This window comes from Acinonyx jubatus, chromosome C1 (genome assembly GCF_027475565.1).
Source record: "Acinonyx jubatus isolate Ajub_Pintada_27869175 chromosome C1, VMU_Ajub_asm_v1.0, whole genome shotgun sequence".
NCBI lineage: Eukaryota > Metazoa > Chordata > Mammalia > Carnivora > Felidae > Acinonyx > Acinonyx jubatus.
Window position 1 is genome coordinate 49,937,593 of NC_069381.1, and position 25,367 is coordinate 49,962,959.

General features: G+C 38.5%; 1 protein-coding gene across 4 annotated transcripts in view; it reads left to right on the forward strand.

The window, feature by feature from the left end:
* The window catches only part of PATJ (PATJ crumbs cell polarity complex component), a 362,166-nt gene that overhangs the window by 22,669 nt on the left and 314,130 nt on the right, over window positions 1-25,367 (forward strand). For all 4 annotated transcript variants that reach the window (XM_027059027.2, XM_053214164.1, XM_053214163.1 and 1 more), the window contains exons 6-10: window positions 2,413-2,608; window positions 5,382-5,510; window positions 17,998-18,216; window positions 21,267-21,366; window positions 24,002-24,093. In XM_027059027.2, coding sequence (XP_026914828.2) covers window positions 2,413-2,608; window positions 5,382-5,510; window positions 17,998-18,216; window positions 21,267-21,366; window positions 24,002-24,093 — 736 coding nt within the window. The remainder of the gene's footprint in view (window positions 1-2,412; window positions 2,609-5,381; window positions 5,511-17,997; window positions 18,217-21,266; window positions 21,367-24,001; window positions 24,094-25,367) is intronic.

The following is a 25,367-nucleotide window of genomic DNA, read 5'->3' on the forward strand; positions in this document are numbered from 1 at the left end:
GTGATTTCTGGTATCGTCCTATAGTGGTCACGTTTTAAAATAAATGTTTCTTTCAGACTTGGGAAAGGTTCACAAGCAACATTCTCAATTTAATATACGTGTATTTCAAAATTATGAAAGTAATACATGTGTATAATAGAAAATTATAGAATATGTAGTAAACTACTTTCCCCTCCCCCAAACATCTAGGACTTTGACTACCCTGAGACAACTAGGAAATACCTTAGAATGGTTTCTTTTTATAAAGACAAGGTCATGGAGCATATACAATTTTTAATCTTATTTTTATCTCTTAACACAAGCCTTTCCTAATATTAATAAAAGGACATATAAGCAACATTTTTTTTTAAAAGTTTATTCTGAGAGAGAGAGAGAACACAGCAGAGAGAGAGGGAGAGAAAGACAGAGAACGCCAAACAGGCTCTGCACTGTCAGCACAGAACCTGACTTGGGGCTCGAACTCATGAACTGTGAGGTCATGACCTGAGCCAAAACCAAGAGTCAGACGCTCAGCCAACTGAGCCACCCAGGCACTCCTATATAAACAACATTTTTAATGGTACCTGATTTATCATGAGAGCCGTCCAAAATTTCGACATCAAAAATAGATATTTCAATATCTAACGTGCTAGTTTCTTTTTTTTAAGTTTTTATTTATTTAGTAATCTCTACACCCGACATGGGGCTCAAACTCGCAACCCTGAGATCAAGAATTGCATGCTCCTCTGATCTTGCTAGTTTCACAGGAGAATCTAAAACATGAGTGTCCTCAGAAAACTTAGAATTTTAAAGGATTTACCTAGCTCTGTCTACAGCGTATTTAATATAAATGAATACTCAGTGAGTGGTAAATGAGTGGTTTAGATCATTGTGATAATGAGGTAAGTGATGGGGAGGGTGGGGGGGAGAGAGAGAGAGACAGACAGACAGACAGACGGACAGACAGAGACAGACAGATAGCTGGATCACGGAAGGTGGATTGATTTTGGCCAAGTAAGTCAGAGGACAGTAAAGATGCAGGGAACCATCTACATGAGAGTGGGAAATGCCAGGCGTGTTTGAGTGGGGAAGAATAGATCAAAATAGTTGGAAAAGGGGTTTATGCAGGAAGGAAGCCAAGTTGGAAGGAGTGCTTGGGGACCAAATGTACAGGCCTTTGAATACAAACCAAGTTTATACTGTGTCCTTGAGCTCAGAAGTTACCAAATTCTGCCTGAGTACTTTTAAGAGGTGATTGTGAGGAGTAAATGAGATCATGCTTGTGAAGCATCTTGTGCAGTACCTGGCTAAATGACAAGTGCTTAGTAAATATTAACTGTAATAGAGGTGTTTTTTTCTTAAGATTTGCTAAATTCTTTTTTTTTTAATGTTTATTTAAACATAAAGAGAGAGAGCATGAGAAGGGGAGGGGCAGAGAGAGAGGGAGACACAGTATCTGAAGCAGGCTCCAGGCTCTGAGCTGTTGGCACAGAGCCCGACGCAGGGCTTGAACCCACGAACCATGAGGCCATGACCTGAGCCAAAGTCGGACATTCGATCGACTAAGCCTCCCAGGCGCCCCAGGTTTTGCTAAATTCTTTTAAAAACAGTTCTTTTTTTTTTGTTTTGTTTTGTTTTCCTTTTACCTTGGTTAGCAGTTGGGCAGTTGGTGATTGGGACAGAAAAGGACTTAGATAACAGAGTTAGAAGTAATGTCTGCTGATTTTCAAGGAGAGTGGGGCCTAATTATTGACAAGTGTCAGAAAAGCAAGGGACGATGGAGATAGGATGACTCTGCTAGAGAGGAAGTTATTGGTGAATTTAAGGATATAGTTACCCCAGTGTGATATATGTTGAAGTCAGATTGGAAGGGGTTCAGAAGGATACAGTTCTTGCGATAATGGGGGCAGTGTTTTACTTGCAAAACTTGGTAGTGGGGCTCCATACATTGCTTTTGCTTATTTTTCTAGCCGTATGTTTGTTTGTTTGTTTGTTTCTTTCTTTCTTTCTTTCTATCTATCTATCTATCTATCTATCTATCTATCTGTCTATCTCCACGCTCAAAGTGGGGCTTGAACTAAGGACTCTGACATCAAGAGTTGCATGCTCTACCAACTGAGCCAGCCAGGCACCCCCCCACTCCAAATGGTTTTTAAAGTGTGTGTGTGTGTGTGTGTGTGTGTATGTGTGTGTGGGTGCACGCACACACACATACATCCATACATGTGCATGCACACATGTTCAGGGATGCACCACTTAATTGGTTAATTAGCTAATAAGTGCTTTTCTGAAAAGCACTCTGAAGAGCTCTGTTATATAATTATTTGAGTAATTGTACTAAGTGAAATAGTGCCATAAGAAATAAACTGCTTCACTTGAATAGATTTTTTTTTTAATGATGCTATTATATTACAACAAAATTTTCTTATTAAGGGATCAAAGATTAAGGGCAAATGACCAAATATTGGCTATTAATCACACACCGCTGGATCAGAACGTTTCCCATCAGCAAGCAATTGCATTATTGCAACAAACCACTGGATCTTTGCGTCTGGTCGTGGCCAGGGAACCAGGCCACGTGAAGAGCAGTACGTCCACCAGTCTAACTGATACAACTGTGCCGGAAACAGTGAGTTGCAAACTTGGAAAAATAACTCAATTTTGAATTATGCCACTGATTTTAATAAGTGTAAAGACATTTAGAAGGTGTCATTTTACTTGTCATACTTTGAGAAAGATCATCTCTAAATATAGCATTAGCATATTAAAACAAGATATTCTGTTTTTTCAACATCCTATGATTCTCCTCATTTAAGATTATCAGTTAACATAGAGGATGAATTGTAGTATTATGTTTAACTTATTTGGTGAGGGAAAGAGTCTCGTGTTCCTTGGTGCTGTAGGGAGTTCCTTAATTAAGCTGAGAGTTTTATTAGAGATTTACTATTAAGTATCTTAAGTAAGATTTAGTTATTTTATTCCAAAAATATTGAAAATTATTATTGAAAAAAATTTTTGTAAGTTAGATGGGATGTTTATGATTAGATTATTTATACTGCAAAATTACAGAAGTTTTCCTTTTCACGTAAGCATGTCTACTGAGCAATTTAAAAGAATAAAAGTAAAAGTCTCTTGGAAATCTTTAAACTTGGTTTATAACATTTTACGGATTTTGGCCTCCATCTTCAGAATGCAGGCTAATAAATCTTATTTTCTTATAACACTAAGTACTAGCTGATTAATTTTCATTCACTGGGACAAAAGAAAAAATAGACCATCTGGGTACAGGACAAGGTCACAACACAAATTAATGTGTAGACATTTTCTCTCTTGCAATCAGTGATATTAATACAGCACAATTTACATAATAAATAGAATGTACAAAGTGGGAAAATGCTTTGCACAGTGGGTAAGAACAAGGGCGCCGGAGCCAGGCTAAGGTGGGTTCAAGTCCAGTTCTTCCACTTTCTAGCTGTGTCCTATCAGGCAGGTTCCTTGACTCCCCCACACCTCAGTTTCTTCTTTTACTTGGTACTAGGAACAGCATCCACTTCACAGAGAGATTAAATGTGCAGATTAAATGAGAATGCGTGTGAAGAGCTAAGCATGGTGCTTGGTACAGAATTTACACTCTATGAGTATTAGCTGTGATCATTAATTCAGGTGTATTTTAGCAAATCTTTTTACTCCGCAGATACTAGGTAGTGTTCTAGACATGAATTTATTAAGTGTCCCAATATTCCTGATCATTTAAAAAAATTTTTTTTAAAACGTTTATCTTTATTTTTGAGGCAGAGAAAGAGCATGAGCAGGGGAGGGAAAGAGAGAGAGAGGGAGACACAGAATCCGAAGCAGGCTCCAGGCTCTGAGCTGTCAGCACAGAGCCCAACGTGGGGCTCAAACTCGTCAACTGCGAGATCATGACTTGAGCTGAAGTCAGACACTCAACCGACTGAGCCACCCAGGCGCCCCAATTCCTGATCATTTTAACATTGCACAGTAACTTTCCAACTTAGTGTAATAATAGAACCAGTAAGTGTACCCTGCTGAACTTGAGATGGAAGATTTGGTTCTGCTTAGATTATGTGAATTTAATGCACATTTCTGGTGGGAACCTGCTACTTACAGGGAAAATGCGTATGTCTCTCAGTCTGTTTAGGACAGTCCTATTGCTAACATCTTCAGTGGGGCCTACCTTTCCTTTCCCTCATAAGAGTCTGTTTAATTAGTCTCTTTATGTCCTTCTCAGCATTTCATTGTTCACATTGCTGCCCAATTAATCTTCCTAAATCACTGCTTTGTTCTTGTGCTCCCCTTTCTAAAACTTTCAGTTATTCCTTCTGCTAATCCAGTGAAGTAAATCCAATCTTTTTAAAAAAAATTTTTTTTAACATGTATTCATTTTTGAGAGAGAGAAAGGGTGAGTGGGGGGAGGTGCAGAGAGAGAGAGGGAGACACAGAATCCGAAGCAGGCTCCAGGCTCTGAGCTGTCAGCACAGCTGACATGGGGCTTGAACTCATGGGCCATGAGATCATGACCTGAGCTGAAGTCGGAAGCTCAACCAACTGAGCCGCCCACGCGCCCCAATCCAATCTTGTTCTAAAATGTTTTGTTTTATTTTCAGGGAGAGAGAGCATGTGCTGGGGGAGGGACAGAGAGAGAGAGACAGAGAGAGACAGAGAGAGAGACAGAGAATCCCAAGCAGGCTCTGTGCTGGCAGCACAGAGACCAATACGAGGCTCAGTCTCATGAACCTTGTGACTTGAGCCGAGATCAAGAGTCAGCCACCCAACCAACTGAGCCACCCAGGTTCCCCAACTAAATCCAATCTTTTGACCACATCTTTGACTCATTCTGTTACCTGGTCCATCTTTGCTCTTACATTTCCCTTTTGCTTCAATGTATTTTTTCTCCATAGTGCAATTAAAATGCTACCTTTTTCTTGAAGGTTTCTGTAATTCTTCATTGGATTTGACCTCCTGTCTCTGCCTCCCCTATCTTCCCCCTGCCAACCTTTATAATATTTGAGGTTCTCTTTCAGTTCAGGTAGACGCATATTTATTGGTTCCTCCTGTGGGCTGGGCATTGTTCTAGATATTGGGTAGAGACTAGAGAATGAGACATGTCTCTGTCCTCTTAGAGCTACATGTCTCTATCCTGTTAGATTCGATATTCTTTCCCATTTTAATTATTTGTGTTTTAGATTATCTCTCTACTGGATTATAAGATTCTCAAGAGCAGGGACCATATGATCATCTTTATCTCCTAGCCTTCAGAGAGTTGCCTTAATTACTTGTATGAATGTTCAATTTGTGGTATATCTGTTACTTCAGTAATTATCGGGAAGCTAAGCATCTATGTCTCGCTAACACTGTGGCTTTTATTTGCTATTAATTTGTAGGTTCATTGGAGCCATATTGAAGATGTTGAGCTCATTAATGATGGCTCTGGATTAGGTTTTGGAATAGTTGGAGGAAAATCGAGTGGTGTGGTTGTGAGGACAATAGTTCCTGGAGGATTAGCGGATCGAGTAAGTTGACTTGTTTATTTTTGCTTTGGTATTATACAGTTTAAAATGTATGGTTTGAAATGTAATTTTATAACATGGGTTACTAGGATATATGATTCCATAAATAGAAATGAAGTGTTGCTAAAAATGTTTATCCCCCCCCCCCCCCCCATAAATGTTAATACACACTCAACTTGGCTTTAAACAGTTCCTAAGTCAGCTTTCTTTTTTTGGTGGAGGGGGAGGTTCTGTTGTTGACAGTCTTCCTGATTCCATCAGAGAACAGTATTTTTGTTGAAGAATTGTTAATAGGTATTGTATTTTGAATATTTGTATTCTCTCCCAGCGTATCTTTCAGGGGCCTAAATGTTAAACTCAGAAGGTACAGTGATTCTAAACATTTGTCCAAATATTGTATGTGGTAAATTTTACTTGATTATGATTTTCTGGCATCATAAGTCAAATGACTGCACTTCATTATTTAGCAGTTTTTAAACTGAAAGTGAGCCTTTTTTTTTTTTTTTTAAAGTAGGCTCCTTGCCCAACATGGGCCTTGAACTCACAACCCCAAGATTAAGAGTCATCTGTTCCACTGACTAAGCCAGCCAGGTGTCCCTGAAAGTGGGCCATTTTAAAACTTATTAACTATTTCTGCTTAGTTTTACACTGAAGAAAATGTTACACATTACATTCAGTTTTTAGAAAGTACTCTAGAAATTTGGTTATGACACCACTTAATGATGAGCCCATAGTATGTAGACTGTGATAATCAGAATAGCATGTAAATTTCACTGATTGATATTCAGTTACCTATACATTTATCCCTTCTAATAAGTGTAAGTAAAGAGGAATCTGCTATGCAAATGCAGCTTTGAGGCAATTTCCTTAGCGCTCCATTTCTATTCAAGGTTCTTCTCCCTTCCACAGTATTTCGAGAAGCAGCTCTCAGGGTTTATTCTGTGGGGGTCCCTGAGACTCTTGAAGGGAATCCGTGGGATCAAGACAGGCAAATGGCACCAGACCGTGCCAGTGGTCACTGCAATCTTCTCCACTGTGTGGTTGCAATGAAAAAGAAAAAAAAAAAGTCTTACTACAGGAAGTGCAACAAAGAGTATTGTTTTTTAGTCAATTTTGACATTGAAGTGCATGTGTGACAAAACAGCACTCCTGTCACATACTGAATTTGGATGGTGGTTTTGAGACAAATGTTTGTGAGACAAACTAGCTGCTTTTTTATACAGAAAACACTAACGATTTTTAAAATTCTTAAGTTTTGTGCTCTCATTCAAAATAATTTTTTTTTAAAAATGTTTAATGTTTATTTTAATTTTTGAGAGAGAGAATGTGAGCAGGGGAGGGGCAGAGAGAGAGGGAGACACAGAATCCAAAGCAGGCTTTGTCAGCACAGAGCCCCATGTGGGGCTTGAACCCACAAACCATGAGATCATGACCTGGGCCGAAGTCAGATGCTTAACCGACTGAGCCACCCAGGTGCCCCTCAGTCAAAAATCTTTTTTGCTAATATGGTGATATACAGTGTTAGTTTCAGCTGTACATGATTCGATGTTTGTTAATACTGTGAAATGATCACCAGTCATCTAGTTAACCTCCATCACCACACATATTACAGGCTTTTTTTTCTTGTGATGAGAACTTTTAAGATCTACTCTTAGCAACTTTCATATATACAGTACAGTACTGTTAACTACAGTCACCATCCTGTACGTTATATCCCAATGACTTATTTTATAACTGGAGGTTTGTAACTTTTGACCAGTTTCATACATTTTGCCCACCTACGCCCTCCCTCCCCCCCCCCCCCTTTCTGGCAACCACAAATCAGGAAAATCATTTTTATTTTTGAAAAAATAATTGAAGGAAAAATTATGGTTATTCAGATTTGGGAGCTTGGCAGACATTTCTTTGAAAATGGATGAAAGAAGCTTGTCACTTCAAGAAAAACGACTGACATTTGTTGGTGATGATAAAATTTGAACTTTCAAGCAAAAGTTAGAACTCTAGAAAAGTTGTGTCTTACCAGGAGTTGAAATTTCCCCATATTTAGACTTTTCTGATTATATTATTGCTGATATTAATACGATTTTTAAAATATTATATAATGAAATATGTCAACATTTGGAACATCTGCATGAGTCTGTAGATCAATATTTTCTGGAGACCAACGTGTGATAGGACAATGTATAGGTGAAAGGTCCATTCAGAATTCAAAATTGAGTAATAGATTTTAATGAAACAGTATTTGAAAGTTTGTTGTTGTAGTTGCAGATGCTACATTGCCACTGAGCTTTAAGAAACTACAACTTGTCAAATTTTGGTGTGTTATCAAAGAATGGGCCTGAAGAGCTATTAAATACTATAAATACGTGTTCTAACCATGTATTTTATGGAGGCCAGATTTTCTTTATGTACTTCAGCCAAGCAACATATTGCAACATATTGAATGCTAAAGCAGATGTGAAAATCCAGTTGTCTTCTTTTAAGCCAGATATTAAAGAGATTTCCAAAAATATTTAAAACTACCACTCTTCTCACCATTTTGTTTTAGAAAATATAGCTTTTATTTTCAAACTAAAAAGTGTATACATCAATAGATAAAATATATATTAATATATTACATGTATTAAATATTTTAAGAATTTCTCTTTTCTTTTTGTTTTTTTTTTTAATATTTATTTTTGAGAGAGAGAAAGAGTGCAAGCAGGGGAGGGACAGAGAGGGAAACACAGAAGCAGGCTTCAGGCTCTGAGCTGTCAGCACAGAGCCTGAAGCAGGGCTTGAACCCACAAACTGAGATCATGACCTGAACTGAAGTCGGATGCTTAACTGACTGAGCCACCCAGATACCCCTTCTCTGCTATTTTCTAATTCAGTAGATATCAGCAAAAAGAACCACATAAATAAAAGTGCTTTGAGATTCTCAGTAATTTTTGAGATATAATTGACACATAATAAACTACACATATGCAAAGTATACAGTTTAATAAATTTGATGGGGTGCTTCGGTGGCTCAGTCAGTTGAGCCTCTGACTCTTGATTTCGCCTCAGGTCATGATCCCAGGGGCGTGGGATCGAGCCTCATGTCAGGCTCTACACTGAGTGTGGACCCTGCTTGAGATTCTCTTTCCCTCTGCCCTCTCTCTCTCTCTCTCTCTCTCTCAAATAAAAAATAATAATTTTTAAAAGGTTTTGTTTTTTTAATGTTTATTTTTGAGAGACAGCACGAGCAGGGGAGGGGCAAAGAGAGAGGGGGGACAGAGGATCTGAAGCAGGCTTTGTGCTGATAGGGGCTTGAACTCACCAGTTGTGAGATCATGACCTGAACTGAAGTCAGAAGCTTAACCAACTGAGCCACCCAGGTGCCCCCCCCAAATGATAATAATTAAAAAAACTAAATTTGAAATATGTTTACTGGCAAGTTTAAAGTGTGTAGGGCAGTCCAGCAGGCTGGAAACTCAGGCAGGAGTTGATGTCATGGTCTGGACTTGGAAATTTGTAGGGTCAGTTAGTAAGATTTCTTAGGAAACTCAGGCAGGATTTCTGTTAGAGTCTTAAGGCAGAATTCCTTTTTCTCTAGGAAATCTGTTTCTGCTCTTAAAGTCTTCAACTGATTTGATGGTGCAACCCTCCCCCCTTGTTATCAAGAGTAATGTTCTTAAAGTCAGCCAGTTATAGATATTAATCATATCTGCAAAATACTTTCACAGTAACATCTAGATTAGTGTTTCACCAAAAAAACCTAGGTACCATCGCCTAGCCAAGGTGATACATAAAATTTAACCATCATACCATCTGTTTCTTCAAGAAAATGAACATATCCATCACCCACAGAAGTTTCCTGTGCTTCTTTGTAATCCCCATTTCTGCATCCTTAATAATTTTTAAGAGTGTGAAGCGTTTCTGAGACCAAAAGGGTTGAAAATGGTCATTTTATGGGCCTTTAAAACACATTTGGGGCAGAAAACATATTCTTTAAGGGTTTTTGGAAATTTTTTGTAACCTGGAAAAGGATGAAGTGTTGTGGAATATTTTGATATCTTTTTCCACATTTCCTCCCAAACACCCCCCCCCCCCAACTTTAGCAATTTTCATAGGCTTGTTTGCTGGAGTAGCATTTTTCAAGATACAAAGTGGAGTAGTTACTATGAAAAACAAAGGGTCAGATAAATTTAGAAAACACCAAGTTAAATAAAATCAAATAGACTTTTTTACTGTAAGAATTTTCTGAGCTTTTAATATCCTAATGTGCATTAAGAATTGTCACAAGGAGAATATGATGTGCAGTTTCCCAAATTAATCCCTTTGAGACACTGTTGGGAAAGGCCCAGGTCTGATATTTAGCCTTTACTGGAAGGGATTGTCACTATTTCAGGTCATTAGGGAGGGGGTTGTGGTATGCCCATCAGTCATGATGGAGAAGCAAGTGTTTATTTATACCAGACATTGTTATCTACCTAATATATATTATTCTCATGTAATCCTTGAAACAGTCATAAATTTTATTTTCAAATTATAGATTTGAAAGCTGTTAAGAAATTGCCCAAGGCTACTGAACTAGGAAATGACAAAGTCAGGATTGAGCCCACATCTATCTGACTCTGAAGCCTGTGTTTTACTGCTTAAATCTATTTATCTAAAGTTCATCCTAATGTTTTTCTTTTTCTGATGTATACTTGTCCAGAGTTGGTCTAAGCTTATCAGGAAATAGCCAGCTCTAGAAGCAACAGAACAATTGGCTTTTTCCTGTAGGGAATATGGTGAAGTCTGATCATAGGGGACAGAGACATCCCCTCTCTCTTCTCACCTCGGCGAATGGCAGATAAAATCTCTTCAACAGATTCTGTGTGTTGTTGCTAAGCCTTTACAAGTTTTTGCTCATGTAGCCTGAACATAGCTTTAAATTTTTTTTTAATGTTTATTTATTTATTTGAGAGAGATTGAGACACAAGCACGAACAGGGGAGGGGCAGAGAAAGAGGGATATACAGAATCTGAAGCAGGCTCCAGGCTCTGAGCGGTCAGCACAGAGCCCGACGCAGGGCTTGAACCCACAAGCTGTGAGATCATGACCTGAACCAAAGTCAGATGCTTAACCAACTGAGCCATCCAGGCGCCCCAGCCTGATCATAGCTTTAAAAGAATTAAAGGGAATTATTGCCTTTAATTAAAATGTACTCCTGTTTTGAATACTAATGTTCACTCTTGACTATTGCAATCTTTATGGTAAGGGAATACAGATGTCTTGGGTCATTAGTTTAAGTGTGATCAAGATTGATCATAAAGTGATACCTATGTTCAGCTAGTGGGGTTAATTAATATTACTTTCTTCAAAATATAAGATGAGATAATAGAAAGTTAGAAAAAGAAGTCCATATTATTTAAAAGATTTTTATGAAATAGCTCTTTAGTGTTTCCTTTTGTGTGTACAGATAATACACAGTTAAAAGGTGGGTACAGTTGAGGGAGTGTCGCAAAAAACACCTAACTGAGGTCACTGCAGCATAAAGGGTCATCAGAAAGCAATTGATCAGAAGCAACTGATGATTTGCTATAAGCAAGACATTAAGCTAAAGACTTTACATATAGTATTGAGTATAATGCCCAAAACTCAGAGAGGGATTTATTCTCATTTTGCTTAAGAAGGATCTGAGATTTCGGTAGAATAAGTAACTGACGTTTGGTCATACAGCTTGATCGAAGTAGAGCCAGGATTTGAACTTGGGTGTTTCTGACTCCTAAGCTGGTCCTTGTCCTTCTGCTGTCTACTGCCTCTAATAGTATAAAGTAAATGAAAAAACTATTGATTTATATGAGCTTTGTAAGAAACACTTACTGAGATTTAATTACAATGACCAATCATTTAATGTAATCAGGGCCAATTCCATGGATAGGAAAATTGTATTGTGTAAGGGGAGTTAAAGACTTACAATCTATGTTATAAATCTATAATCCATAATCTATAAACCTATAGACCTACCTATAAACCAACCTGTAATCCTCAGTCTCCAAAATTCACAGTACCTGAAACATACATCTTTTGAGAATTCCGTTCAGCTATGACAAAAGTTTCAAAAATTTTCAGCAGTTAGAACTTTTGTTTTTGTTTTTGTTTTGAATTAAAAATGGGTAGTGTAAAACTTCATTTTACATAAGTATCTTTCTTGTGGTCTGGAGAAATTCTAGGGAAATCAGGTACACTGAGTTTATCCTGTTTTCTCTAGAAGGTAACTATAGCAAAGCAACCTATTTAAAAGTTTTCACGAATTATTGACATTTTGGAGTTAGGCAATTATGAGTCACATTAGCTCTCCAGTAATCTTTCATACTAAGAAAGAATGTAACCAAGCAAGGATTGGAGGGTGGGTGTGTACTATGAGGAATTTTCAGCCTAGAATAAGTGAGGCTCAGCTTGAGGCCATTGAATAGTTGGTTATTCCCAAGAAATTTTGCTTTGAGTATATAAACAGATATTTTCCTTATCCTTAAATATTTGATGAGGGCTGTGAGAATTTGAGTAGAATAGGATAGATATACTTAGATGTATTATCTTCCTTTAATTCCTTAAGGAAAAGAGTGTTTATTTTATAAAGTCGCTGTTTTCTGCCAGTGTTAGGTTGTCTTTTGATTAAAGACGAGTGATAGAATTGGCCTGGCATTGAAACTAGTAATAATTTTATTTTCTGTTTTTAGTTTAAAAAAACCCAAATTTATTTATTTTATAGCTTTTATTTTAAAGCTTGAATTCCTTTAGGTAGTCAAATAGTTTTATTTTATTATAATATATTTAAAAGTTTTTAAATTTATTATTATTTTTTTAAGTAGGCTCCATGTCCAATGTGGGGCTTGAACTCACAACCCTGAGATCAAGAGTCACATGCTCAGGGTGCCTGGGTGGCTCACTTGGTTAAATGTCTGGCTCTTGATTTTGGCTCAGGTCATGATCTCACAGTATGTGAGTTCAAGCACCACATAGGCTCTGCACTGACAGAGTGGAGCCTGCTTGGGATTCTCTGTCTCCCTCTCTCTGTGCCCTTCCCTGGCTTGTTCACAGGCTCTCTCTCTTTCTAAATGAATGAATGAATGTCACGTGCTTTACTGACTGAGCCAGCCAGGTACCCCTCATCCAGTCTGCCTATCAGAGAACTTAAGATGCAAAGTAATATATTTTTTTAGCCTATAATTGCTAACTTGGAATAAGTGATACTTTTAATGCTTTCACAATAATCTGTGGTACCCTATTACATCAGCTGTTATCATTATTTTTAATTTAATTTTGAGAGAGCGAGAGAATCCCATGCAGGCTCCAGGCTCTGTGCTAAGCCCAATGCAGGGTTCCTTCTCACGATTGTGAGATCATGACCTAAGCTGAGATCAAGAGTTGGACACTTAACTGACTGAGCCATCCAGGCACCTCTGCCCCCCACCCCTTTTTTTTAAGTTTATTTATTTTTGAGAAAGATAAAGTAGATCAGCTGTTTTAATTTTTGTGCCTTCCATACTATTTAGCCTATATGCATAATTATTTTTCTCTTGTGAAAGAACCCATGGGTTAATAAATTTTTATACTTGAATGTTTGATTAGCATGCTCTGTATATTTTTATTTTTAAAGTAATGTCCACACCAAATGTGGAGCTTGAACTCACAACCCCTAGATCAAGAGTCACACACTCCACTCACTGAGCCAGCCAGGTGCCCCAACACCCTGTCTTTGAATGTTGGCATAGCTATTTATTGGCTATCACTGATTTATGATTTCTGTTAAAGAAAAGAAAGGATTCTATGTCTTTTTTTTCCTTGCACAGTAGACAGGTTATGGAAGGAGAATGTTGATCAGAAAATATCAGTAAAATGTAATGCTTAGAGCTTCAGGACTTAAACAAGGTAGCTGTCATTTTGGTGTCTTTCCTATCAATCTGACTGATGATTGTTTTTGCGCTTATGAATTCCTTGAACACCTGTTTTTCTGGAAGAAGAAAATGTTTGACTTTCAGTGACAGATGCAAATTATCTACATCATTTTAAATTGAATTGAGGTAAAATAGGGAAAAAAATTGTGCCTAAGGAAGTAACTAAATATGTACTTATGGTGAAGTGCCCTTCTTTAGCCAAGTATGAAAACACTTATTTGACAAATTCTTTATTCTTTGGCCCAGCCATAATTTTGTTCAAGGATGGTTTGATTTACAGAGGCCGCTTCACCCTTGTTTTTCATCATAAGCACTGACTTCTTCTTGAGTATTTGCTTTATCTCAAGTTGTTACATTGATAGAATATCAAAATTATCAGTGCTTAAAGTAGAAATCCACCATTTCTTTTAATTTTTGTTTTGTTTTTGTTTTTGAGAGAGAGCAAGATAGAGTATGAGCAGGGGAGGGGCAGAGAGAGAGAGAGAGAGAGACAGACAGACAGAATCTGAAGCAGCCTCCAGGCTCTGGGCTGTCAGCACAGAGCCCGACATGGGGCTCAAACCCACAAACTGTGAGATCATGACCTGAGCCAATGTCGGACACCTAACCAACTGAGCCACCCAGGCGCCCCAGAAATCCACCAATTCTTTTTTGCTCTTTGCATCTTCTTTTTTTCTGAGTTTCTAAATTGAATTGCATTTCTGTTTTCCTCCTCTTCTCCTTTTCCATTTGCTTCTAGGGCCTTTTCCAAACTTCAAAACAAAGCCCATAGCTTTTTACTCATTCTTTTTTTTTTTTTACATTTATTTATTTTTGATAGAGACAGAGCACAAGTGGGGGAGGGGCAGAGAGAGAGGGAGACACAGAATCCGAAGCAGGCTCCAGGCTCTGAGATGTCAGCACAGAGACCCACGTGTGGCTCAAACTCACAAACCATGAGATCATGACCTGAGCCGAAGTTGGATGCTTAACGACTGAGCCACCCAGGCGTCCCAACTCATTCTTTTGATCTAATACCTTCATCCAAGTTTCTGCAAAATTGGAGAAAAGGAAGGATGGGGAATAGACTTTTTAGTCTTAAGATTTTTTTTGTTTTGTTTTTACTTTTTTCTTCTGAATTTCACCTATACCTTACAGATAGTGCCTTCTGGAGCCAGGAATATGAAGCCTAGTACTGCACAAGCCTGATGGTCATTGCTCTATTCTCAGGCTGTCTTTCTCTCCCAGTTGCAAAATACCTACTTTTCATCTTCATTTCACTGAAGCTTTTTGACAGTTACAGTTTCTTGGAGAACAGGAAAACAGTAAATTGATCTACTAGTATCACTTTGAAGATATTGAAGTGTAAGATAAAGGACTAATGAGAACTGGTCTTCACTGGGACAGCTTGGGTTGAACCTAGGTTCTCTTATTAGCTTTATGACCTTGGTCAAGTCAGTCAACCTTTCTGAATCTCCATTTGTTCATCTTTAAAGTTGTCCCCCTCAGGGGCTCTTGGGTGGCTCAGTCGGTTAAGCATCTGCCCCTTGGCATTGGCTCATGATCTCACGGTTCATGGCTTCAAGTCCCATATCAGTCTGCACCATCAGTGCAGAGCCCACTTGGGATTGTCTCTCCCTGTTCCTGTCCCACTTGTACTGTCTCTGTTTCTCTCAAAATAAAATAAAACAAGATAAACTTTAAAATTATAAAATAAAGTTGTCCTTCTCTGAATGAGATGATATATGAAAAGTGATTTTCGACCTGTAAGGTATTTTGCAGGTATAATTTTTTGTAACCAGCTATGTTAAATTTTGGTATCTTTAATATAGTAAAGATAAGTAAAGGGAATTCAAAATTTCCAATGAAACAAAATGCAGATGGGTCTGCTGTTTCAAGAATTTCACAGTTGGAGGTAGAATGGAAATGTTAAACATTTTGAACTGATGTGCTTTTTTATTGTTTTAAACTTTTCTGTGCATGAGATACACACATAGAAAAATGTACATAGGAAGTATGTATGATGGCTGTGCACGTTTTAAGTAATGAAATAATCACTGATGTACATATCGCTTAGTTTAAGAAATAGAATGTCACAGGGGCTTCTGGGTAGCTCAGTCAGTTAAGCATGTGACTTTGATTCAGGTCATGATCTTTAGGTTCATGAGTTCAAGCCCCACATAGGACTCTCTGCTGTTGGCACAGAGCCTGCTTCGGATCTTCTGTCTCCCTCTCTCTGCCCTTCCCCCACTGGTGTGCGTGTGTGTGCATGCTCTCAGAAATAAACATTTTATTTTATTTTTTTAAACATTTATTTTTTCGGGGCACCTGGGTGGCTCAGTTGGTTAAGTGTCTGACTGCAGCTCAGAACATGATCTCATGGTCCGTGAGTTCAAGCCCCGCGTCAGGCTCTGTGCTGACAGCTCGGAGCCTGGAGCCTGCTTCCGATTCTGTGTCTCCCTCTCTCTCTGCCTCTCCCCTGCTTGTGCTCTGTGTCTCTCTGTCTCTCAAAAATAAATAAATTTAAAAAAATAATAAAACATTTTTTTCTTTTTCTTTTTTTTTTTTAACTTTTATTTATTATTGAGAGACAGAGCATGAGCATGGGAGGGGGCAGAGAGAGGGGGAGACACAGAATCCGAAGCAAGCTCCAAGCTCCAAGCTGTCAGCACAGAGCCCAACGTGGGGTTCGAACTCACAAACCGCGGTATCATGACCTGAGCGAGATCATGACCTGAGCTGAAGTCAGATGCTTAACTGACTGAGCCACCCAGACGTCCCTCAAAAATAAACATTAAAAAAAAATAAATAAATAAAAGAAATGGAACATCACATATCCTTGCTTTAAATTCATCCAGAATCCTGACTTTATATATGCTAATGACTCCTAAATTTAACTCTGTGGTCTGGACTTTTCTCCTGAACTCCAAATTTGTATATCCAGCTGCATATTTGACATTTTCACTTGCATGTCTAATAGGATCTCAGACTGGCTATCTCCAAAACTCCTCATTCCTACTCCCACCCATCCATTGCTCTGTAGTCCTCTATCTCCATTAATAGCAGCTCTGTCTTTTCAGTTGCTTAGGCTAAAACCTTGGAGCTTTAAGTCCTTTTGTCCCCTCACACCTCCTGTAGAAACTATCAGTAGGGTCTGTTGAAAGTTCATTAAGAATACATCTAGGATCTCACTTCTCAACACTCCAACTGCTAACCCAGTCTGTAGGCTACCACTATCTCTAGATTACTGCTTTAGTCTACTAACTGGTATCTCTGCTTCTGTTGCTTCCTCTCCTGTAGTCTATTTTCAGCACAGAAGCTTGAGGATCTTGTTAAAAGTAAGTCAGATAATGTCACTTCTCTTTCAGAACACTTCAGTGACTTCCCTTCCCATTGGCTCCGAGTAAATGCTCTGCACTGCTGACCTCAGTTAATGCTCCCTTCTCCTCCTGACTACTCTCCTCTTTGCTCATTCTCTTCCAGCTACACTGATATCTCGCTCATCCTTACACATGCCACTGAGTTTTCTGGCCTTGAGAGTTTCTAGCTTTATGCTGGAGGCTTCTGATCCAAGCTCCTTCCCTTCCTGAGGCCCCAGGGCTTTCTGATCTCTTCCTTACTTTTGTGGCCATTAATACCCTGGCTCCAAGCCATCAGGCATGAAGTGATGCCCTTGAGCAAATAAATGACTGTTTTAGAATTCTAGATACTATTCTCCTTTTGAACACATCCTCCACCCCATCTTTTTTTTTTTTTTTTTGGCAAAGATTTCCTTTTCTCTGTTGCCAGTTCAGCATTCATTAAGACTGTTATGTTTTATTTAACGTTTTATAGATGGCTTCTTTGTCAGCCATTTTGCCAGAATTGAAAGTCTGATGAATTGTTATTAGCTAGTGAAGTTAGATCGTTGATTTCTTAGAATATTTTTTTTATTATTGTTATTTTTCTTTAATTTAAATCCAAGTTAACACAGTGTAATACTTTCAGGAATAGAATTTAGTGATTTATCATTTACATATAACACCCTGTGCTCATCCCAACAAGTGCCCTCCTTAATGCCCCTTGCCCATTTAGCCCTTCCCCCCACCCCCTCTCCCCTAGCAACCCTCAGTTTCTTCTCTGTATTTAAGAGTCTCTTATGGTTTGTCTCCCTCCCTGTTTTTATATTATTTTTGCTTCCCTTCCCTTGTGTTCATCTGTTCTGTGTCTTAAAGTCCTTATATCAGTGAAGTAACATGATATTTGTCTTTCTCTAATTTCGCTTAGCATGATATCCTCTAGTTCCATCCATGTAGTTGCAAATGGCAAGGTTTCATTCTTTTTGATTGCTGAGTAATAGTCCACTGTATATATAAACCACATCTTCTTTATCCATTCATCCATCGATGGACATTTGGGCTCTTTCCATACTTTGGCTATTGTTGATAGTGCTGCTATAAACATTGGGGTGCATGCATCCCTTCAAAACAGCACACCCGTATCCCTTAGATAAATGCCTAGTAGTGCAATTGCTGGGTTGTAGGGTAGTTGTATTTTTAGGTTTTTGAGGAACCTCCATACTGTTTTCCAGAGTGGCTGAATTTTGTTTTTTTCTTGAATTAAAGGATGGAAGACTCCAGACAGGGGACCACATCTTGAAGATTGGTGGCACAGATGTGCAGGGAATGACCAGCGAGCAAGTTGCCCAAGTACTAAGGAACTGTGGGAATTCAGTCAGGATGCTTGTTGCAAGAGACCCAGTTGGTGAAATTTCTGAAACCCCTCCCCCCCCTGCAGCCTTACCCGTAGCCCTGCCTGCTGTAGCCAACAGGAGCCCTAGTGTTGTGAGTATACAAACCATTCTTTAATCTTAAATACTGGATATGAGATCCTGCAAGATTAGAAATCCCTTCAACTCAGAGTGCCAACGATTGTGAGTAGTGTCCCCAAGGAAGTTAAGAAGAACCCTGCTAAGAGACCTTAGATAAGTTTGATTTTCTTTGTTGCTGTGTCTCAGGGTTAAGTCATTCAGCCTCCCTGAGCTTCAGCTACTCCTCTGTAAATTGGAAAATAATAGTACTTGCCATTTCTTTTTCTTAAATAAAGGCTTTTAAAAAACTTTAAAAGTTTGTTTAAAAAAATTCCTTTTTAATGTTTGCTTATTTTTGAGAGAGAGGGACAGAGTGCGAGTGGGGGAGGAGCAGAGAGAGACGGAGACACAGAATCCTAAGCAGGCTCCAGTTTCTGAGCTGTCAGCATACAGCCCAATGCGGGTCTCGAACCCATGAGCTGTGAGATCATGACCTGAGCTGAAGTTGGACGCTTAACCAGGCACCCCTTAAATTTTATTTTAAAGTAAGATTCAAACCCAACATGGGGCTTGAAATCATGACCCCGAGATCAAGAGTTGCATGCTCTACCAACTGAGCCAGCCAGAAGTCCTAGTACTTGTCATTATTACTTCATTAGAGTGGTGTTGAGGCATCCATGTATTGGAGGGGAAACTAAATATTGGTCAGTGTATGAGTTACTACAGATAGGAACAGAATGACCAAAGGAAATAAATAATATTTGTTATAATAATCATTATTATTATCATCAAACACCTAGAATTGTTGAGGTCATCTGAAATCCTCACAGGAATTCTGCAAGATAGGTCTTAATCTTTCATTAAGATAAGATTGCAGGGGCGCCTGGATGGCTCAGTCGGTTAAGCGTCCGACTTCAGCACAGGTCATGATCTCACGGTCTGTGAGTTCAAGCCCCGCGTCGGGCTCTGTGCTGACAGCTCAGAGCCTGGAGCCTGCTTCTGTGTCTCCCTGTTTCTCTGCCCCTCCCCTGCTCATGCTCTGTCTCTCTCTGTCTCAAAAATAAATATTAAAAAAAAAAAATTAAAGAGAAGATTGCAATACATGAAGGAACTGAAGTCCAAATTACTCATTAAAAGTCATAAAGTGAGGGGTGTCTGGGTGGCTCAATAGGTTGAACATCCAACTCTTGATTCCGGCTCAGGTGATGATCCCAGGGTCATGGGATTGGGCATGGGTTGGGCTCTGTGCTGTGTGTGGAGTGTACTTCAGATTCTCTATTTCCCTCTGTCCCTGTCCCCAACTTGTGCTTTTTTTGGCCCTAAAAAAATAATAAACGTATAAAAACAATCATATAGTGAGTAAGTTGAAGCTGGGATTTGAATTCAGGTCTTTCTGGTCCTTTCCAAACCCTTGCCAACCATCACACAGGCTCTGAATCAAGGGGTAATAAAGCAAATGGAGAGAAATAGTTTTTAAAAGGAGGGGCCATGGAAGAAAGAAGGAGAAGTGATTTTGGTGGGAAGAGGTGGAAGACCGTCATTCATCTGCATTCGAGGGGCTGTTCTATGAAGTTGTTGGCCTCTCCCTCTTCGGCATCTTGTTGCTGGAAGTTTTCTGTCGGAGATGTTAGCATCATTTTTGTTTTCCTCCCCAGACTGGTTACAGCCACTTTCTTTCCTTCCATTACTTTAGCTCTCTTGAGCCTCCAATTCAGTAGTTGGGATCAATGTAGCTATGTGGTAAGTGAGAATTTGATGCAATCACCCATTTCCTTTCTCCTGTTAGCGTTTTGAATCGGATCATGTTTTTAGACACTTTATTCTTTTAAAGAACTATTTTATTTTTTAATTTATTTTTTAATTTTTTTAATGTTTATTTATTTTTGAGACAGAGAGAGACAGAGCATGAACGGGGGAGGGTCAGAGAGAGAGGGAGACACAGAATCTGAAGCAGGCTCCAGGCTCTGAGCTATCAACACAGAGCCTGACGCGGGGCTCAAACTCACGGACCGTGAGATCATGACCTGAGCCGAAGTCGGACGCTTAACCGACTGAGCCACCCAGGCGCCCCAGAACTATTTTAAATTAGAAGACAAGTAATGAGAAAAGGTTCTAGGTCGACAGTTTTTGCTCACAATTATTATTCACAATAATTCTTAGCATTTGTTTCAAAATTTTTCTTTACATTTGATTCTTTTTTATTTATTTTTTGAGAGAGGGAGGGTAAAAGTGAGTGAGAGGCAGAGAGAGAGAGAGGGAGAGAGAGAAGCGAGGCTCACCCAAAGCGGGGCTCGAACTTAGGAACTTTGAGATCATGACCTAAGCCGAAGTTGGATGCTTAACCAACTGAGCCACTCAGGCACCCCTGCATTTGGTTCTTTTAGATAAAAATTTATCCTGAGTTTTTTTTTTCTAAGTGGCTGTTATTAGTTTTCTGTTGTTGTGTAACAAATTATCACAAACTTTGTGGCTTAAAACAACATGCTTTGTTAGTTCACAGTTGTGCAGTTCAGAAGTCTGGGTAGGACGGGCTGGGTTCTCTACTTAGATTCCTGTGTGGCCAAAATCAAGGGCTTGCCGGACTCTTATCTGGATGCTCTGGGGACAGTCTGTTTCTAAGCTCATATAGACTGTTGGCAGAAAACAGCTCCTTGCATCTGTAGGACTGAAGTCTCTTTTCTTTGCTGGCTGTCAGCTGAGGCCCTCTCAGCTCCTCGAGGCTCCCCGTGGAACTTCTCATAGGACCTCTTCATCTTCAGACCACAAGTCCAGCCCTTATACTTCAAATCTTTGTCACTTCCTTTTCTGCTGCCAGCCAGAAAAGTGCTTTTGAAGGGTCTGTGATTAGATTAGATGCACCTGGATAGTCGTCTTTTTGCCACATACTGAAACATAAACACAGGAATAGCACCAGGAATCAAAAATCATGGGGACCATCTTAAGATTCTCTCTGCCACAGGTGCTAAAAAAATACTTGACAAACCATGCACAAATTGACTGTGTACACGGTTATGGAACTAAATATATATCATTAAAAAGTTTTTTTTCCTTTTAAGACAGTTCTCTCTCTCTCTTTTTTTTTAGGACAGTTCTCTTTTTGAAACTTATGATGTTGAACTCATTAAAAAAGATGGACAAAGTCTTGGAATTAGAATTGTTGGGTATATTGGAACTCCTCATACAGGTAAATGAATCATTTCCATTTTGTATTTGGAAATAATTGTAAAGGATGTTAAGGTTTCTAGATAGTAAAATTAACTATCTGCAGACTTTAATTTAAACACTGAACAATAAACCGTGTATTTTTAGTGGCAACCAGTTACTTTTCAGTGATTAGAGAATTACAGTTTTATCTCAGTAGTTTTATAGCTGACTTGATTTTCATTAACAAGGATTTAATTATCCAACTCATCATATAGCATTTGAATTGTACCTTCTTTTATTTCTTAAATATATTTAAAATATTGTGACTTACATATTACGACACTTTAGATGTGATAAAATAAAAAGATTACTGTATTTCATATTATAAATGTCAAAAAAGTATTAGTATAATCACTAATATATATATATATAAAACAATTTATTTGATTAGAATTATTTTCCTGTCATATAAAAGGGTTCTATTGTAATAGTAAATACATGGCCCAAGTATTTCTGAATAACATTCCCTCAGCTCTTACATGTAAAGATTTGGTAACTTTCACTGTACGAATTACTCTGTTATTATAAGGCAGTCATTAGAGTAAGGTAAAATAAATTTTTTGCACAAATATTTGCTAGTAACATGAATTCAGAGGTATGAAATGTTCTAGTTTTTTAAAAAAATAGCAAGATTAGAAAGTTAATTTTTTTAAAAAAATTTTTATTTTGCATACTTACAGCAGGTGGAAAGATTAAGAGTGCTAATGTATTCAAAGTCCTGAATGAAATTCATGTCAGGCCACCTTGTGCTATTTTAGCCTAATGAAATAACTGTTTTCAAACCTTTAGATTTTTCTAAGTGCCACCTTTATTAGGTTCAGAATTTAAATGAGTTCCAAAAGAGCTAAGTATGGATTGTATAATAATGTTGGGGGGAAAAAAAACTATATTGAATAGCTCTTAATATGCTGTCTGGTTAAAGAAATCATGACTTTGTTCCTAAACTTGTGGCTTATGACTCAAATACTCTATTAAGTTTTTAGAGTGTTCTTACAAAGTTAACAATACACACACAGAGTAAAATGAAAGTGAATAATAGAAGACTGAGAAAATCTGATGTGTATGTTACTGAATAAAGAAAAGAATCCTTTACCTTCTTTACCTTCAAAAGAAGTTTTAGAGACTGGGCGGGGGGCAATGGTAAATCCAAAAACCAGAACATTTATAAACTCAAACTCAGGGGCACCTGGGTGGCTTGGTCGGTTAAGCGTCCGACTTCTGCTCAGGTCATGATCTCTTGGTCCGTGGGTTCGAGCCCCGCGTCCGGCTCTGTGCCGACAGCTCAGAGCCTGGAGCCTGTTTCAGATTCTGTGTCTCCCTCTCTCTGTGACCCTCCCCCATTCATGCTCTGTCTCTCTCTGTCTCAAAAATAAATAAACGTTAAAAAAAAAATTTAAAAAAACCCAAAAAACTCAAACTCAGCATGCTATTTAACATGTAGTCTTTCAAAATAATATTCATTTTATTCCATTCATTGGACTTTTGAGGGGGTTACTTAGTTCTGAAAGGGATAGAAAAATGAATGTAAGAAAAGTCTAGTCAGAAAGAAATATGTAAGTAACTCTTAATTATTTAAGGATAAGTGAAATATATGTTTTAGTAGAGATCTAAGCAAACTATCATGACAGTTGAAAGATTAAATTTGATGAAATAAAGAATTCACAAAGAAAGGTATTTGCGCTAGTCATGAAAAAGGATTTTAGTAGAAGGGGTGAGGTTATAGGAAGAAAAAAATGGATAAGAAAAGGGATAGCATCATGACAATACTTAGTGTTTTGGTGAAATCTCAAGTCTTGTGTGTGTGGACTTTTGTCCTGTTGGAGGGATGGTAGTTGGATATAAGGAAAAAAAGACATTTGGGGCAGAGTATAGAGGTCCTTGAGTATGAGTCTATGAAATTTACGATTATTTAGGCAATAGGAATCCATTGGTGTTTAGTTTTCTTCTATTGACAATATTTTAAGTTCATTTGAAATGAAAGAATAAAAGTACAAAATCATCCAGAGTTATGGTTTTCATTTTCCAGTTTCTCCTCCAGTCTTTGCCCCTAGGAACGCATGCTTTTTATACAGTTGTAATTTTTATATAGCCATTTGTTTCTATTTAAATATTTTATAATATAAAGATTATGTAACATTGTGAAGATTCTACTTAAAAAAACAAAACAAAACACTATGTGTACTTTCCCGTATCTGGGAAGCTAACAGTGAACTAAATGTAGGCCGGAAGACCAGGTAGGAGGGAGACTCTTGTCTTAGTGCTGGTGAAAAGTGACGAGGTCTCTGAGGCAGCAGGGAGAAGGGGGACAGCCCAAGAGAAGAGGCTGAGACTGCCTGGGCTCTCCTGAATTCCAGTTGGTGGTAGAGCACATTTCATCAAGGTTCCATTACTGATGATTTTTCCAGAAATAGTCATCAGTCACATCATTTCAAATTCAGGTCACTCGTGATGGTGACAGTTTGAAATAATCCATCAATTTCCCTGCTTGTGTTCAAGATAGTATTTATCAAGCCTCGAGTCAGCCCCTGTAGCTAATTAACCTCTTGATATGAATTTTGCAATCAAGGTCTAATTAGAGCTTTCTTCCTTTTTCCATATGTTTTCGTGCACCTCAGGGGAGGCTTCAGGGATTTATGTGAAAAGTATAATACCTGGCAGTGCTGCATACCACAATGGCCAAATTCAAGTGAATGACAAAATAATTGCTGTAAGTACCTGTCCTCTGTTTTAGAATGGAATCAACGTGGGGGGTCGGGGGGGAGTTATCTTTATTATAATGTGTGTGAGAGGAGAATGGCTTCGCATAATCTCATAATGTTTCAAAAAATTGAGTGTCATCTCATTGATTTGGACTCTTGGGGCTCTAAATTTGTTTGCTTTTTGTTTTTGTTTTTCATTGTGTGTGAAGAAACAAATCAATAACCATATTCGTAGGAAGAAAATATATATATATACACATATATCTGAAAGATGGTCTGCTATTCTTCTAGAAAAGACTTTTAATTTTTAAAAAATGTTTTTATTTATTTTTGAGAGAGAGTGCGCGAGCGAGCGAGCGAGCATGCTCATGAGCTGGTGAGGGGCAGAGAGAGGGAGACACAGAATCCGAAGCAGACTCTAGGCTCTGAGCTGTCAGCACAGAGCCTGACCCAGGGCCTGAACCAATGAACCGCAAGATCATGACCTGAGCGGAAGTTGTCAGATACTGAACCGACTGAGCCACCCTGGTGCCCCTAGAAAAGACTTTTCAAGCACCTCTGTGTTTTTTAAACTCACTCATTTTTCACACAAAATAGGCTATTAACCAGATCTTTTTATCTCTTCATGAAAGTAATTTTTCTACTAACCGTAAGTAATTTTGAATACATACAAAAAAATAGAACTATTTTATATATTGGAGAATATAATAATTACCTTTTGTCAATTCAGACTGGTCTTTCTTCATTTAGTAGAAATTGGTTAAATTTTAAAGTTTATTTGAATAATATTTTTGAAGCATACACACACACACACACACACACACACACACACACATTTAATTTAGTGATTTACATAGAAACAAATGTTCATTGGTGTCATTTGAATCTTCGTCCTTCAGGGGCGCCTGGGTGGCTCAGTCAGTTGAGCGGCCGACTTCGGCTCAGGTCACGATCTCGCGGTCCGTGAGTTCGAGCCCCGCGTCGGGCTCTGTGCTGACAGCTCGGAGCCTGGAGCCTGTTTCGGATTCTGTGTCTCCCTCTCTCTGACCCTCCCCCGTTCATGCTCTGTCTCTCTCTGTCTCAAAAATCAGTAAACGTTAAAAAAAAAAATTAAAAAAAAAAAATGAATCTTCATCCTTCAAGTCCATCTAGGGAAGCACCTTTCATGACTCTTGGCTTAGGAAGCATCTTGTGATTTGCAGGGTATGGAGTCAAGCAGTAAGCAGTGGATGCTTTGGAGAAAATACTTCTAGGGAAAACTAAAAGTAATGGTTTGGCCAGC